This window comes from Aythya ferina, assembly GCF_964211825.1.
Source record: "Aythya ferina genome assembly, chromosome: 11".
Taxonomy (NCBI): Eukaryota; Metazoa; Chordata; class Aves; order Anseriformes; family Anatidae; genus Aythya; species Aythya ferina.
Genome location: NC_140307.1, coordinates 17,737,129 through 17,754,041, shown reverse-complemented (window position 1 = coordinate 17,754,041; position 16,913 = coordinate 17,737,129). Strand labels below are relative to the sequence as shown.

The window sequence follows — 16,913 nt, the reverse complement described above, 5'->3', positions numbered from 1 at the left end:
ATCAGACTGCTAATATTAATATGACTTGTCCTGACCATCATAATCACCCTGTATTATATACAGGTGGGGAACAGTATCAGGTGTTGAAAGAAAGTAAAATGATTCATTCCAGCCAGAGTAAAGAACAAAAGACAAGACAACAATTTATCAAAATTCACATGAAGGGCTGTTAAACAAGGTGCCATCCATCTATCTGCTCTGCACTGAAGAATTTGAAACACAGTGAGGAATTCAAAATTAATTCAAGACTGATGCTACCAGGTCAGAGTTTTGGAAATGATACAAAGAAGGTTTTATCCAGCTTGTTATCTGTGTTTGTCAGTTCTTTATGTATCAAAGGTGCCTGGATTTCAAAAGATAATGACTCAGTGACCTGAAGTGCAAGCAAACACAGAAACTGTACATAGAGGCCCTGTCTCCAACACTATCCTTTGACAGACAAAGGTCACTCTCTTTTTATTTATTTTATTAAAGACAAAGGCCATTTTTTCTGATAGCACTATGGGCTGAAATGTGACTTTGCCTGGAAGGTAAGCAATGGACCTGCTACATCCATGCAAGGCTTGCGTTTTACTGTATTTTTACCATGGAATACATCTGTTTATTTATTTGGCAAGAAAATTGGATTTCTTAAGTATCAACTACATATTTGTGAAAACTGAAGTTTTCCAAAGGCATTCAATGCTTTTTTTTTTTTTTCTTTTCTTTTTTTTCCCTATGTTGATAAAAGGTATTGATGAAAGTTACTAGCATGTAGTATGATAATAAATGCATTTCAGAAATTAAAACCATCACAAAGACTTCCAGTGTTGCCAAAGTCTCCTATGTGTGAGTTCAGGTAAAGCTACTCCTAAAAGTGAAGGAGGGAAATTGCACAGGAATTCTCTGATTTGGTACAGGTGCCTTATCAGTTCCCTCATTGTGGACCCTCCTGCAGGGTATAAGAGCTTGATGAAAATGTGTGATAAAGAATTATGCACTGCTTTCCCCTCTCCCATTGGGCATGGTTCACCAGCAGTCAGCATGAAATTGGGCAACCCTAATGTTATTTTATGTTCATGAAAACAGAGCTCAGAGGTAACCCCTTGCTGAAGAGAGGGACATGAACATGACTGAAATCCATTTCTCTTGAGTGTAGTCAGGGTCTAGCTCAAGATTCAGAATATGATCAAGTCAGAAATAGTCCTTACTTTGAATACATGACTGTTAAATTGAATCGATGTTTTGCTGCTCCAGTCCTCCCTTAAAAATGAATAAAAAGCTAAAGTCATTGAGGAGAGAGAATACCTGCAGAGTGATGGACCCTCCCATCACAACCAATAAGACAGATTCAGGATTTTTCTAGAAAAGTTATCTGCAGATTCATAGATTATATACTGCAGGACAGCATTCTGATGCATAGCACAGTCTGCGAACATCAGTAGGGAAGTTCTTAGTGCATCTTGGTGGATACTGGCTCCCTCCTCCTCCTCCTCCCCAGTTTCATCCAACTTATTTCAGTTTAATTGCAAACAGCATTTAGTCACGAAATAACCTCTGGGAAACCGTGTACATAGTCTCATGCTCAAAAGTGCCCACGTTTTTACAAATCCTCCACCTATTCTCATGTATCTGAGTCATTCATATGACTTAATTTGTGATTTATTTTTCAGGTGGTCACATAAACCCAGCCGTTTCATTAGCCATGTGCGTGACTGGAAGATTAAAATGGACCAAATTACCAATTTACATATTAGCACAACTCCTGGGAGCATTTGTTGGAGCAGCAGCTGTCTTTGGGATTTATTACGGTGAGTACACCTTAGACATGGTCATGGGACAAACTAGAGGTCAGGCTGTCTCTAAGGCCCCAGTTTTTCAATAAATGCCAAGCAGGCAGAGGACTGTTAACACAGAGCTAATGGCAGGACTGAGGCTGAAACCATAAAGAAAAAGGGAAAAAGTATAAAGAATTTGAAGGAAAAAAAAGGCTCAAACATTCCAGATATCCTACAACTTTTCTGAAACACTTATACTGCAGGAAATGTTCTGAAATTTAGAAAAATTATTCATGGGAAATCAGATACTCTGAGATCATGTATTTCTCAGTAAGGATTTTAAATTACTTAATAGCCAGGATATAGGGCTATTCATCTTCCAGGCAAATTAGAAACATTAAAGACGTGATCCAAGTGCCTGTAGGCTAGTATCACCAATGCCATTCATTGAGGTTACAGGATATGAGATCAAGTCCCTCCTGACTAAACTGCAGACCACCCTAGACAGAGAACTCTCCAAGGCAATGAACTCCAGGTAGTGATGAAGGGGTCACATACTGGGGGAGGAGGGAGAGATTACCCCTATCCTTAAGGCATGTTTCTATTTTATAGTGTGCCACAAAGGGAAAAACAACTCGGTAAATCTTTGACTTACATACACAGGTGTCCCTGAGTTGATGAATCCATTCAGTCAGATCAGTTCCTTTAATCACCTTCTCCAAAATTCTGCTTCTGCCCCAGCTGTGCTGGGTCTGGATGCAAGAAAATAAAAAAATAAGAAAGGAAATGCCTACTGTAAATCAGTTAGGTGTTCAGTACCAATAGAAATCAGGAGCAGAAAAAAAAAAAAAAAAGTTAGAGTTAGGGACTGTGGTTACTATTTTGGGCTTGGTGGTATTTTTTAATTTGATTGTTTGGTTTTGGTTTTGTTTGTTTAAGGTTAGTGTTAGAGTTTGGGAACTTCAGGGCTTGCAATCAAATTATTCTGATGCAGAAGTCATATTACACTACTTAAAATATACTAACATAGATGTATGTGGATTTACAAATACACTAACTTAAATAAACTATGAAGTGAAATTTTGGGCTACTTCCCTTCCCCTTGTGGATGACCAGCATAGCAGTTGGCTGTTAAGCTCATGCAGAGTGAAAAATTCAAACTTGTTTAGAAGAGGAGGTCTCTCAGGAGAGCTCATACCCAGAACAAGTCATTGCACAACTGTCAAAGAGAATAGCAGTAATTCCTCCTGGCTGGGAATTCCAAAAGTTTACAAAGTACAGTCAGGATGCTATGCATTTCTCAGGGCATCGTGCCAAATATTGCACCTCTTACAGAATAATGCAAATGTGCTCAGAATCAGAAAACTCTCCCTTGCAGGGGAAAAAAAAAAAAAAAGCCCCATTTTGAAGGCTGTGATACATAAACCAAGTCCTTCAATGCACAGGAGGAGAGGTGAGACGGGAGAGAATGAGCGCATCACCTCAAATCCATTAACTATGCTCCCAGATAAAATAAGCATTTTCAGATGAGCATGTGAAGTGCACACGTCTATCATATATATCCTAGTCCAAGCAAACCTAATGCTTATGGAGAAGTGCAACCAGGTAATTGCTGTTTTCTACAGACGCCTTTATGGAGTACAGCAACGGAACACTTGAAGTCACAGGACCTAATGCCACAGCACATATCTTTGCAACATATCCAGCTCCATACCTATCCCTCATAAATGGATTTGCAGATCAGGTAAGTGCACTTGCTGTCTCGACTCTACAAATTAAACATACTGAAAACTATAAAACTAGGCAATAAAAAATACATAGCTCTTTAACGGGTCTGATGACTCTCACCATTTTGGTCATACATCACTATGTACAACAGCAATGGGAATGCAATGCTGTTTGCGGGGGTTACATTTTAGCCATATTTTACAAGCACGTTAATTTCAAGTTGTTCTTTCCACATACATCATATTAATTGTTGCACTCTACATGTGTTTAATGCGATTTGTGTAAGAGGTTCTCCCTGGCATAAATCAGTGTTTCTCCATAAACTTCAGCAGCATTATGTCTATTTGCATCAAAAGGCAGCTCATTTTGTGATTCTTTAAGAAATGCTTAAACAGCCAGTGTAACACCAGAGTTTTCTGCTACCATAAACCTCCTCTCCAACCTTCTCTTTGCAAATAGATTTGTGATATTTGTTATTCTTTCAAATCACTGAGAGAATCTCCAAAATTCTCTATTTCATTTCCATCTGTATCTTCTAGTCCCACTTACCCAACAGTGAAAAATGCAGTTTCATATCTCCTCACTACTTCTCACCAATTTACCTGTTCAGGCATACATGAAACAAATACTGTGCAACTGAGCTATGAAAAACCAGGGATTGCTAGAGCACAGCAATTCCTCGTGTAAAGGGCAGGACAATTGTGAAATCTGAACAAAAACAATCAAAAACAAACCTTAACACCTTTGTTGTGACTTTTTGTGACAAGTTCTGAATTTTGTTTTGGAGCAGGCAGCAGATTTTTCTTTCCATTAAGATCCTTTTGCCAATGGATATTTTAAAATCAAAACCAGATGAAGTAAAAAAGAAAACAAATCAAACAAACAAACAAAAAATAAAATCAAAAGAAAGCCCAAACTTGTCACTTTAAAATCAATGTAAAAATTGTATGTTTTGACATTGCTGAAACTTCTTTCTGTTTTTCCATAAAGTTAATTATTAGCAAAATCAGCATTTACAAAACATTTGATTTAAGCAGAGCAGCACTTCCATCAGAAAGTCATTCCAAGAAAATTTCTTTCACCAGCTCAATTAGTATATGCAATAGAGAGATCATGAGATCATGTTACAGTTACACATGCAACCTTAATTCAGGTGATTTGGGTAAGTTTTTAGCTGCTCAGTTTGGATGTTGTGGACTTCACTTTTTTCCCCTGTGCTGTGAAGTGTCTGGATAAAGAGGTGCATATTTAGTCTGGTAATTTATTAGAATAAGCTACTGTCACATAAAGCACTTTTTTTATCAGTGTAGTGGCAGAGCAGAACTACAAAAAACAAAACAAAACAAACTGTTGAACTGAACAGAAAAAAAGATGTGGAAACAAAGCATTAGACCTCACACAGGAAATACCTTTTAAATCCTCTATTTTTTCCACACCAGGTTGTTGCAGAGTTTTTGCTGTGTACTCAGCACATTTCTTGTTCTTTTCTTTCATCACATATATCTAAATTCCTCCTTACTGTGAACTAGAGAGACACTGGGGTTCAAACTGTGATACTTTGTATAGTGGGACAGATCTAAATACCAGCTTTAAGCCACCACAATCCATAGAGATGTTGTAGCTCTTCTTTTCATTATTAGAAGCAACCTGCACATATTTATTCAATATTATTTTCTTTGCATTGGCCAGGTGATGTCAACAGCTGTTCTTCTTCTGGCTATATTTGCTATTTTTGACACCAGAAATAACAGAGTACCAAAGGGCCTGGAGCCAATTGCAGTTGGACTTCTTATAATAGTTCTTACTTGCTCCCTGGGAATGAACAGTGGCTGTGCCATGAACCCAGCCAGGGACCTCGGCCCAAGGCTCTTCACAGCCATTGCAGGATGGGGAATGGAAGTATTCACGTAAGTAAGCCTGGATATGAAGTGAAATGCTTTTGGCTCAAATTGCTTCCTAGGAAAGTAGGATCCTGATCCAACATGGTACCAAGTCATCCTTTATATACATATAGGTAATTCCTTGCATACCAGAAACTACTCATGCACTTTGTCAGACATGCTCTAGGTACTGGGCTTTAAAAAGGATTTCCTGCTTCTAGGGCAAATCAAACACACATTATCTCTAATATCAATCATTGCTTCAAGCAGACCCTTCCCGAAATATTAGAAATTCTTAGAGGTCACTGAAAATATAAAATAAGTGCTTTCTTCTCTTCTACTGCAGCTTTTGGGAAAAAAAAGAAATCATGAGAGAGTTAGGTGGGAATATATACTGTGTGCTATAAAAACATAGATGTATCAGACTGATTTAATCTGTTATTACTACTGACTTATTGCAGAAATATACAACAACCTAAAAGCCTGACTTCCTGGCTGGGAGTGAAGGAGTAAATGAAAGAAAGCTCCCTTCATTTCCCCACGTTTCAGAGCACACTCTCAAATCCCTGTGCATGTGTGCACAGGCACACACACGCTCTTGGCTGGCCAAACACATAGCTAATTAGTTGAACATCAAATCCACAGTTTACACATATCTAGTGTAAAAGCCACTCCAGGAAGTCTAAGTGAGAGTAATCTGTCATCAGTAGTTGAATCTTCTGGTTTATTTTTGTATGCTTTGTTTTTCCGGTTATTTACAAGTAGGAATCCCCAGAAGTACTGTAGATTGCTACAGAACCCTAGCTAATAGAGATTTCATTTTAGCTACTTCACTAAGTACAAATAATCTGTATTTACGTAGTATGACTTCCATCTACACAAATCAAGTGCCTTGGTAGAGGAGTACAGTAGCAAGGCTTTTCTCATACAAAAGAGCAAGACACTGCGAACAGAGGAAACAGGCACAAAGTCATGCCCCGGGCCAGCTCCAAGGCTGGGATATAACACAGCTTTTGTGAGCCCGAGGCTGAAGTCTGCTCTCTAGCCCAGTTACCTCTGAACTTTTCCTCCTCAGCAGCTCTGACCACTGTGCCATTAGACTGTGCTTCTTAGAATGGCAGCCTGCAGAGTGATATCCCATACCTAGCATCCAATACCTCTTAATAGTTGTTTACTATAATATTAACTATAGCATTACATGTTAGAATCTGTAACATATTATGAAGTTTGATATTACATTGCTGAAAAGTTTGAAAGCCTGATTGTACTGTGATCTAGTCACAAAATACCTGTGAACTGCACTCCTCTCCAAAAGTAACATCATATGACTTTACAATTTACGATATTTAAGAAATTACAAGGAAAGTCTACATCTGTACCAACATGGGCTCTTCCCTAAATTAGTTTTAGAATTTATATGCAAGGCAGAAATGTATTCCCACTGTAAAAACCATACTAAGAAATCTAAAAATGGGAACATAATAAGCGAGATATGGTATCTCTGGTCATGGCCAGAACAAGCTTCCTGCAGTCTCAGGGAAGTATAAACTGAGGAAGAAGTTTTCCTCTCTACCTTGTTAGAATCCTACAGCTATAACTAAGTTCAAGGGGGTGGTACAACATGAATATTTTCTCATCCATTTACAGAGCAAACCCGTATGGGACTTAGGAAGAACTCGAGCTTTGTTAGGTGCCTGGAAGCCTTGGATCAGCTACAGGCCACATGAGAAGTCTGTACAATTGTAGCTGGGATCCTGAGCCTCCCTGTGCTCTGCTGGCATCACATATGTACAGGGAACTTAAGTGATACAGCCAAAGTTGGTAACTAAACCTTGGATGCCTTGGCCTAACCAGGATTCACAGGCTTGAGACAGGTGTTTAAGCTCTTTGGTAAAAGGCAGGAACTGAGACCTAAGCACGAAGCCTCTTCTGAGGCATGAGGGAAGTGTTGCACCAACTGAGCAATAGGAAATACTGAAGAGACATTAAACTCTGCCTGGAAGCATTTCACAGGGTGACTGAGTCGCTCTGTCCAGGTCAGTGAATGCTCAGTGGTGTGTACAGAGCAGCCAGGGACCACCACGAAAGCCGCCCTTTGGACTAGGTTAGAGAAGGCTGAGACTCTCTGACGCTGTGCTCCATACATTGAGATAATCAGTGCTCATAAGGAAAGCCCACTTTACCCTTCTTCATGCTTACCAGACCAGTAAATTCTACTTTTATCTGGCAGCGAGCTGTGAGTACACCGGAGGGAGTTCTCCCACTGGACCACGGTGTTGTCCAGGGCTTTGAGAGGCAGCTGAGGTGGGGTCTGTAAGCGTTGCTGTTACTGGCACGCACCTGAAGGAGCAGTTTCCCCAAGACCTGCTCCCGGGTTGTGACACAGGCTGTGGCGTGGTTTCCCTAGGCAGTGGGACCAGCCTAGCTTTGGTTAGAGGCTCCCACGAAGCTGTTCTGGCCGGCTGCACCTGGCTGGGTGCGGGTATCTGCATGGTGCCTGCAGAGCTCAGCACAGCGGGCCGCCTCAGAAGCACCTGAGAAGTCCCTGTCATGGGAGGCAACGGCCGGCTTTGGGCACGTTTCTAGCGATTTGCCCCGTGACCACGAAGACACACAGCGGCCTTCCTTAACCTAACACTTCAATACGCTCAGAAAAACCCCACGTGTGGTTAGCGCAGCCTCGACTATTGCGACGGAGCCGCCGTGGCGGTGGGCGCGAAGCCGCGGCCGCTGAGGGAGGCGGAGCGCGGCCGGGCCCTGTGAGGCGGCGGGGCGCGGGAACGCTGACACCTCGCGGCCGGCGGCGCTGCGCCAGGGAGCGCCGCTCGCTGCTCCCCGTGCCGGCCGCAGGGAGCTCCTGCGCCTGTTTGCAGCGAAGGAGGGCTGAGGGTCGCGGAAACTCGTAGCTCAGCCGTGCCCCCAGCTCGCTGCAGCTTTGGCATCGCGCTCTGCAAAGGCTTTGCGGCCGCCGCCTTAGCAGAGGATGGCTGGAGCGCAGCTGGGAGCAGCTGCTGCAAGCCTAGGCCGGGGTCCGCAGGTCAGGCAGGAGCCAGCACGGCACAAGTCGGGCCGTGGCACAAGCACAGAGAGAAACCTGCTGAGAAACACCTTCATTACACGCCCACACGTACACGCATACACAGGGATTATACGCAGGTAGCTGATGTGCAGCGTGTTGCACTGGTTAATTCGGTAAGACCTTTGTCCATGCTTGTTCCAGAAACTCAGGGGCTCGGCAAACAGTCATGACTAAGCACCAAACAGATCTGTAAACTCGGTAGAACGATATCACGAGTTACATTATACCCGCAGGGCAAAATTTAAGTAATTCTAAAGGCAAAATATGCACACATAAACGCACACAAGGCATTTTTACGCAAGGAATAATAATACCATCAGTAGCACCGTGAGATAAGCACTGCTCTGTTCTTGGATTGCAACAAGCACATTTACTCCTGCACAAATCTACACAATATAATTATCCGTACAGCTTCAAGATTTCCCTGGCAGCTTCCCGTAGAGTTCCTCTCACAGATGAATTTGTGCCTTGGTATTTCTGGGAGGAAAAAAAAAAGTCACTTCTCCATTTTCAATGTGCATGAAATTGAGGTGGCTGGGTTTTCACTGCAGGCTCAGACGTTGAATTAATCCAGCATGCTATTGAATCAAAACACCTTCATGCAGCAGTACAGTTAAGAAAGCCTGTGCTCCAAAAGCACTAGTCAGCAAGTTACTGTCTGAATGACAGCCTCCAGGAAAGGGAGAGCAATTATGCAGGAGACTTGTGCTTGTTGAAAGAGGCTGTTATGTATTGATTTTATACCTTTTAATGGTGGACTTCTTTCTTAAAAAGTGTTTCTAAATCATAGAATGGTTCTACACATTTTAAAATAAATCTTATCAATTGTGCAAAGTGAATTTAAACATTTCATTGGAACCAATATTATTCTGCTGGACTTTTTAACTGAGCACAGCAGTTTTACGAAAAGTCAATTTGTAGGTGTATAAAACTTGTGAATACTTGTTTACCTCTTACCGAACGATCCCACATTTTAAACACAGAGAGGACACTACATCATGAAATTTGAATCTTGACCATTCTAGTCAAGTATTTTTTTCAAGTACTTTACAGTCTGTGCATTTTATTACATTCCTCAAGGCAAACACATTGGAATCGAGTGTAATCTATTATAGGTTGCCAAGAGGAACACCGCACATACTATTGCAGGCCTGAACGTGCAGATCTCCATGCAGATGAGATAACCCATTACTGCAACATGCATTGCATTAATCACTTCTGAAAACCCATTCATGAGCATCTGGCAATAGCATCATTCAGGATTGCTGTGCAATAAATATATCCCAGTTCATTTCATTGCAAGTCAATGAAGTCTGTTTTCCACAAGGGAGAAATTATCACCTGTCCCCCAAACAGCCATGCAGTAAAGAGGCCTTATTTTCTAAGGTGCACGTACAGTACTTAGACCTGTGCCCCTGGTCGTTATTACTTAGTATTTCATTCACAATATGGGCAGGACAGACAGGGATGTCACACGTTTAAAGACATTTGAGACAAAACAGAAAGGTCTATGACATATTTCTTCATTGCCAAATAAAATGTAGGGCACTAACTAGAGTAATGGATAATGATAATTCTTGTTTATTTCTTACAGGGCTGGAAATAATTGGTGGTGGGTCCCTATAGTTGCACCTATGCTGGGAGGAGTACTTGGAGCTATTACCTATATCATTTTTATTGAAATTCATCACTCAGACACTCATCCAGGAGAAGAAAATGATGTATACGATAAATATGAATTGACAAACTGAATTGACAAACATGTAGTAAGAAATGAAGAATTTTCTTTCTTGTTATGTTGTATCATTTTTCTATGCAAATGATTGTTTGGACCATTTTATAAAACCCATATGCCTCAATTAGATATTCACATTTCAAAACAGAAAATTTGTGTAGAAAACAAGTTACAAACTGACTTCTTTTCATGAAACATAGGGCCGATCACATTCAAATTAGAGAATTATATTATGAAGGGAGGTATAAATTTTTGCTTCTTTCATACAGTTTTCAGATCCAGTTATCTCCTAGATGAAATTGTAGTGAGATGATACACTGACCTGTTAATTCAGCACAGATGATCTTAACCATGCTGCCTAATTAACTGAAAATAAATGAGATTGTTATGAAACTGCATGCAAAGATAGTTAATTGGTTCAGTGCTGAATTAATGAATTAAGAGCACATCTCACTTCTTGTAGCCATTATTTAAGAATGCCTTGTCTGAAAAAAAAAAAAAAAAAGCCATACCTGAATTGCCTAAACATCAATCGAAGTAGTTTTACTAAATCTTTATGCCGCTACTGGTTGAACAGTAAGGAGTTAGCTCATCAGTGATGAGGTTTAGTAATTCAAAATATGAACATGAATGATAAAAAAAAAAAAAAAAGTGTTACAAGTTCAACACCAAAAAGATAAAGCTGTACTTCTGCACAGGCTCTTCATGGCAATAACATCCAGTTATTTTAAAACAATTTACTTGACCTTTTTGTTATCCAATATTAAAAACCTAACCTAGAATATTAGTCTGAGTCTCTCCTGCTGTGCTTTCTAAGTTCCATTCCTGTGGAGATGGGCCAGCAACAGAGGCTTGTGCTGTGTATAAGTTAGCACATGGACTGTGTCTGAACAAGCTTTTAAGAGGCCCTCTGCTGCTGATGATCTACGTGGGGGGATTTCATCTGCTTACTGAGAATAATTTTTATTTAGGTAGCAGTAATTAAAATTAGAAACTGGTCTCAGACCTATTCCTAGATCTGAATTCCTCATCAAGCGTCAGCTCCACATTACATTTCTGAAGCATGGGTTCTCTCTGGCTAAACGGAAGTAGTTGGGCATATGCTGCTTCCTAAATACTTAGCTGATGCTATTTCAGGACTGTAGTCAAGCTTCAACTTTGAAAAATGAAATTATTTCTGCTTAAGCATTGTGAATTGAATGCATCCAATAAATTCAAAGTTCATTTCTAATATACATACCTACATATATACGTATATACATGTGCATGGTTGGTGGTGGTGATCATGAATAAATAGACACCCTAGTCAATGATGCTCCTGAGCTATTTTCAAGGCAAAACTTCAAGGTAACTCTTCAATGCACTCATTTTAGGTCCTATTCCCTTTGGATTCCTACAGCTCTGCTCCCTAGAATTCCACACTGTTTTCTGATCTCACTCCTGAAGGAAGGAACCCTTCGTGTTGTCAGTAACAGCCTGTGCAATTCAGTGAGGTATCCACAGAAGTGATTTGGAAGAATATTGTTGTCAGAATTAGCCGTAGCGTTTGGGCAGGTCATGCCCGTGTCACTGTGTGTCTTTATCACGCTCCCTGGTGTGCCACACTGAATTCATGGCAGCAGAGGGATAGAATTAGCAGGTCAGGCAAAGCTTTGCTTGCTGCATCTCTAAGTCAGATGATGCTATATACTTCAGGGAGTATAGTTCCCGTTTTAATGGTGTTTTTGAAGAAAACTTGCAGAACTGTAATGAATTTAGGTTTCCCAGGCACTGTACCAACCTTGTGCAAAATGCTGATTTGATTTACCCTTTCTCTGACATGGGTTAAAAATTTATATAGCTATATAATGCAGCTGAATATGAAAAGGTAGGATTATTTGGAGAACCACGATAACAAAAGAGGAAGGTCCACAGAATCAGTTCTCTGTTTATCTGAGGAGATCACACCGGAGAATCAAGACAATGTCGCAGTTATTCATAACTGTAGGCTTTATATTGACAGCACATACAAGCAGGTTCATCTCTCCTCTATACACTGCACTACGTAAAACCAATTGGTGTGTAAAAGTGATTCTGACCTGTTCTGTTGCAGACTGAAACTCCTTTTACTCCCCATTGCAGAGGGCACTCTTGTGTGTTGGTGGTGTCTGACAGTAGCTGCCCTAAGTGACTGCCAGCCACCTGTGTCTGAGCAGAGTTTATGAAGGTAGGAACAGGCAGAGGCTGCCCTGGATCTGAAAGGCCCTTGCTCTTCCACTAATGCCAACACCTCACATGAAATATCTGTGCATGAAAATACAAAGAGACAAATAGCCAATTAACCAGAAGAAACTGCCGACGTTGTTTTTTATCCAAAATGGTAGAGGCAGGTTTTATCGCTTACTGTGCGAGAATTTTGCAGTCAGTAGGCTTCACATGCACAGTACCGGTCAGGAATGAGAAAGGGATGGTTTGGTTATACGACACACCGAGTGACCAGCCCACACTTGCTGTGTGGCTGTTGGCCGAGGTCTACGTTTTCTCAAAGTTCTTCTGATTAGAACAGGTTCTGCCTGTAAATCAACATTAAATCTTGTTTCTCCTACTTAGGCCATTCCTATGCTGCAAATTACCGTATAAATTACATCTACTTGTCTAAAATGATCAACATGCCAGTTGTAAGTGGTGACACATTGGTATGACAGCACAGCAGTATCAAAAATATGCTCCGATCAAGTTGTTGTCAATTGTGTTTGCTTAAAGAACTCATTTTAAAACTTTAATTTATCATCACATATGTTCAAAAATTCTTTGAAAATGCATGGTACCAATATTGCAGTTCGTCTTGCCTTTACAAAGGCCAGAATTTTATTCAGGAAGAAGGTGTTACAGATCTACCTCAGAGGTGGTGATTTTCATTTTTAGCAACACGGATGAATTCCTGCTTCAGGGACAAAACTCAGCTGAGTCTTAACTATGGAGCCATGACCAGTATCTCCATAATAAAATGGGAACAATTATCATCTCATACTCTAAGCTTTTGCAGACATCAAGATCGGTTTTGTGCAAAGAACAAAATGATTGTTAATTTGCATAAACTGTACAATTTTCTAATATCGACTGATATTCAGTGGTCACACTCATACTGAACCAATGTAACACAGTTGGCAACAAGAAACAGATTTTCCAGATGTAATATATGGTGGTTAATGAATTAATAGTAATCAAACTTGATCATACTAATGTTGAAAAAAATCATTTTCAGAGCATTGCTCAATTTTCAGTTTGCATTTGTTCTTTTTTGGGCAATGTGTTTGTTCTCTGGAGCTAAACTTAGTACTGAAGTAATTTGGAGAGTGATCCTGCAAATAGCACTGGGTGAAAGGTTGGCTACTGCATGCTTTTTCACAGAAGCCAGTGGAATTATTCACAATGGGGGCAATATAGGTGTTTGGAGAATCAAGCTTGGAGCATTGTGGAAACTGTACTTTCTTGTAGTTTTGACTGTGGATTTGGATGAATGTGGTGGTGTTCAAAATAAATACAGTCATTCCCTAATAAATACATTCCAGTACTATTTTTATTTTTGTAACCAAATAAATAAATAAATAAAAAATCTCCCCTCTGGCATCTAAGGACATATTAAGAAATAAATAGCTGCCTGTTACAACCCACAATGTTTTACAGCCTCGTGCTGCAAGAACACATTGACTAACAAGCTGCGTTCCCAGAGCACGGACCCCCTGTGGCAGATTTTGTGGGTCAGAGCAGTGCCAAAGCACAGAAATGCTCACGAGTGAGTAATGGCCACCGCTGGGCCAGGAGGCACCCATGCAAGCCCTCGCCTCTGGACCTTCTCCTGCTCCTGCCTGGGGGTGCCCTCTGCCACGGCTTTCCCAGCAGTCTGACGACAGCCAGAGCCTAGGGGGCTATTTTGCTTAAGTCCTACTTTGGAGACTGCTTTTAAGGCATGCATATATCACACCAAAATTTCGCCTACACTGTTTACAAAATGCCCCAAGTTAATTTATCTGATTTCTACTCTGCAAAGATTAATATTTGTTACAGAGATGTGCTTTGCTCCTTTCATTTAAAAGTAAAATAATAATAAAAATAAAACCGTTCTGTGGGGATGAAAGGAGAGAGAACGATTAAGGAGCTTCAAATTTACTCAGGAAGCCACAAAAGAAAAAAAAATGAAGTGGCAACAGGCATTTTATCCTCCATCCATCCTGATGGCTCTTACCTTCCCAACAGTCCTTCTGATTTTCTACATTCTCCTCTCTTTTTCTGGCCAACACTGCCTGCTCTGCTCTGTCTCTATACAGTAATCTCCAGAGATTTAAATACAGCATGCTTCTCTCAGCCACTTACGAATCTTAGGAAGTTCTCATGAGAGCAAATTCAAGTTTCACCTCACGTGCTTGGTTTTTGGCAATTGCTTGCATTTTTCCCCCACACTGTTCCCACCAAGCAACCTTATGCTGGAAAATACAACAATTAAGTGCAACTTCCAGTAACAGCTGCTCTTTTTCTGTTTAGCACAATTGTTATTGCATAATAGATCATTTGTTTCAAACGCGCTATTTTTAAGAGCACTTTGAAAGAAGAAGGCTTTAAAAATTGTACAAGATCATCCAGGAAATAAATATTCTCTGCAAAGCAGTTAAAAGTTTGGATTTTTTTTTTTTTTTTTTATCTTCTAGTTTGCACCTGCATCTTGTTATAAAAATTTACACTTACTGCACTGTGAGTGTATTTCTGCTTATTTGCACACTCTTAGGGCATAGCATCAGAGGAGAGGTAGTAGATAAATAGCCATTGGTGTTTCTTTATATATTTAGATCAAATAGTAAAGAAATCCATGTGGTATAAAGCTAGACATTAGACATGTATGCCATTTTTTCTCTCTTTTCTGAACCCCAGCTTCCTGATGTTACTAAGAGAGGGAATGTAAATATTACAGCACCTTAAGCCATCCCCTTAAAGCTTCCAGCCAGATGACCCAGCTAGCTCCTTTCCCATGATGGAAGGACAGATTAGTGCTGTCCCTCTGACCTGCCTAGGGGCTGAGCACCCTGCTTTAAATTGTTGGAAATCGAGCTTTACAAACATTGCTCCAACCATCCAGAAATCAAGAGGGAGGATTCAATTAGGCACTACACCAACCAATAAAGGGATAATAAAGGGATAATAGAAGTTCAAAAGCTGGTGAAACAAAGCAAGCCCTTTTGGGGAAAGATCATCCAAAAGGCTCGTAAAGCCTGGTTACTTCAGGAAATACTGAAGATTTTACTGGGGAACACCAAAGGAAAGAGGCAACCACAGTATGAAGATCAGAAGATTGTCTCTTTGTTCACCTATTAGAAAACTTGGGTCTATCTTGAATAGAAATTGAACAGAAATTCAGACATTCTCAGTATTATCAGAAGGACCAGTTTGGACTCATTAATACTATTATTTTCTCAGCATTTGACACATAATAGCCTAACAGGTGAAGAATATTTTCCGTATCCTTGGAAATAACAGTACTCTCTTTCAGTGGTTGACTCTTCTCATGAAACCTTGCCTGCCTTCCACATGTTAACAGAGTTCTGAATGAACAAGCAACAAAGCAAGGAATATATTAAGATTTGGGAAGTCAGCATTGAAATGGAAGGAACTGACCAGTATCAACCAAAACAGAACAGATGCAACACTTTCCATAGCATGACCAGGGCATCGAATAACAAACATAAAGCCAAAGAAGCAGCATGTGGTTGGCAGCAAACACTACTAAATTAGGGTCGGGTGTTTCATCAATACCTATTAAATGGACTTCAGAAATATGATATTTGAGAAAAGGACTGAACTGTAACCATGTTGTTTTCCATAGTAAAGGAGCAAAATGTATTTGAACATTTTCAGGTTAGTGAAAAAACATCAACAACAACAACAAAAATACAAACAAACAAAAAACAAATCTCAGTGGGAGAGAGGGAAATAGTAACTTCCCTGAATTAATTTCCAGCTCTGTGAACTCTGCTCCAACCCCTCAAAAGAGGCAGTAAGGCTCTCTGCATTAGAACTGCACAGTACCAAACCCAAGATTGTTCTATCTTCATTTCCATCAGGCAGATGACAGCATTTTGAGTGCTGCTGTTTCAGATGTTCAAAATATTGGCAACTGATGCTTATACACTGCAGAAAACTTCTTTTACATAACCATTCTGACATCTAAGGAAGAAAGCCCATTTGGCTACAGTGCAGCATTTCATCTCATGTATGTATAAATCCCCAGTGGTTTTATGTTTTTCAGGCGATTGAAACAACACAGGTTTTTGAAGATACAGGCACTGAAGAACAGCTATCAAACACAAGTAAACGAGGAGATGTGAATCCAGGTGCTAGACTGCCACGTAATCCCAGGGGATAAAGCAAGTGCAAGGGCTGCTCTTGCAAGTCTTCAAGAATGACAGACACAAACCTTGACTCAGAAGCAAAGTCTTCACACCTCCAGGCTGCTCACAGAAGAATACTTCAAAGACACGGGCCATTTATAAATGCATATGCAAACACCACTAGCACTTCAAAAGCTCCCAATCCAAGAAAACAGAAATGAAAATATTATGGCTGAACAAAATAAGGATGTGAACACAGACATTTCAATCTGCTCTGTCACAAGACAATGCTAAAAGCTATGGGACGCTGGAAGCCAGTATAAACCTCATTTGCTATTGCAGGTGGTTCCTTGAAATTATAGCACATAAGAAACT

General features: G+C 40.3%; 1 protein-coding gene and 1 long non-coding RNA gene across 3 annotated transcripts in view; one reads left to right on the top strand and one right to left on the bottom strand.

Annotated features, from left to right (window-relative positions):
* The window catches only part of AQP9 (aquaporin 9), a 29,316-nt gene extending 15,596 nt beyond the window's left edge, over positions 1–13,720 (top strand). For both annotated transcript variants that reach the window (XM_084532894.1, XM_084532895.1), the window contains exons 3-6: positions 1,653–1,790; positions 3,383–3,501; positions 5,175–5,392; positions 10,039–13,720. In XM_084532894.1, the coding sequence (XP_084389020.1) occupies positions 1,653–1,790; positions 3,383–3,501; positions 5,175–5,392; positions 10,039–10,195 (632 nt within the window). In that variant the 3' untranslated portion in view covers positions 10,196–13,720. The remainder of the gene's footprint in view (positions 1–1,652; positions 1,791–3,382; positions 3,502–5,174; positions 5,393–10,038) is intronic.
* The window catches only part of LOC311443045, a 41,097-nt gene that overhangs the window by 17,618 nt on the left and 6,566 nt on the right, over positions 1–16,913 (bottom strand). Inside the window, exon 2 of the long non-coding RNA XR_014697040.1 lies at positions 2,413–2,509. This is a non-coding gene — a long non-coding RNA (uncharacterized lncRNA). The remainder of the gene's footprint in view (positions 1–2,412; positions 2,510–16,913) is intronic.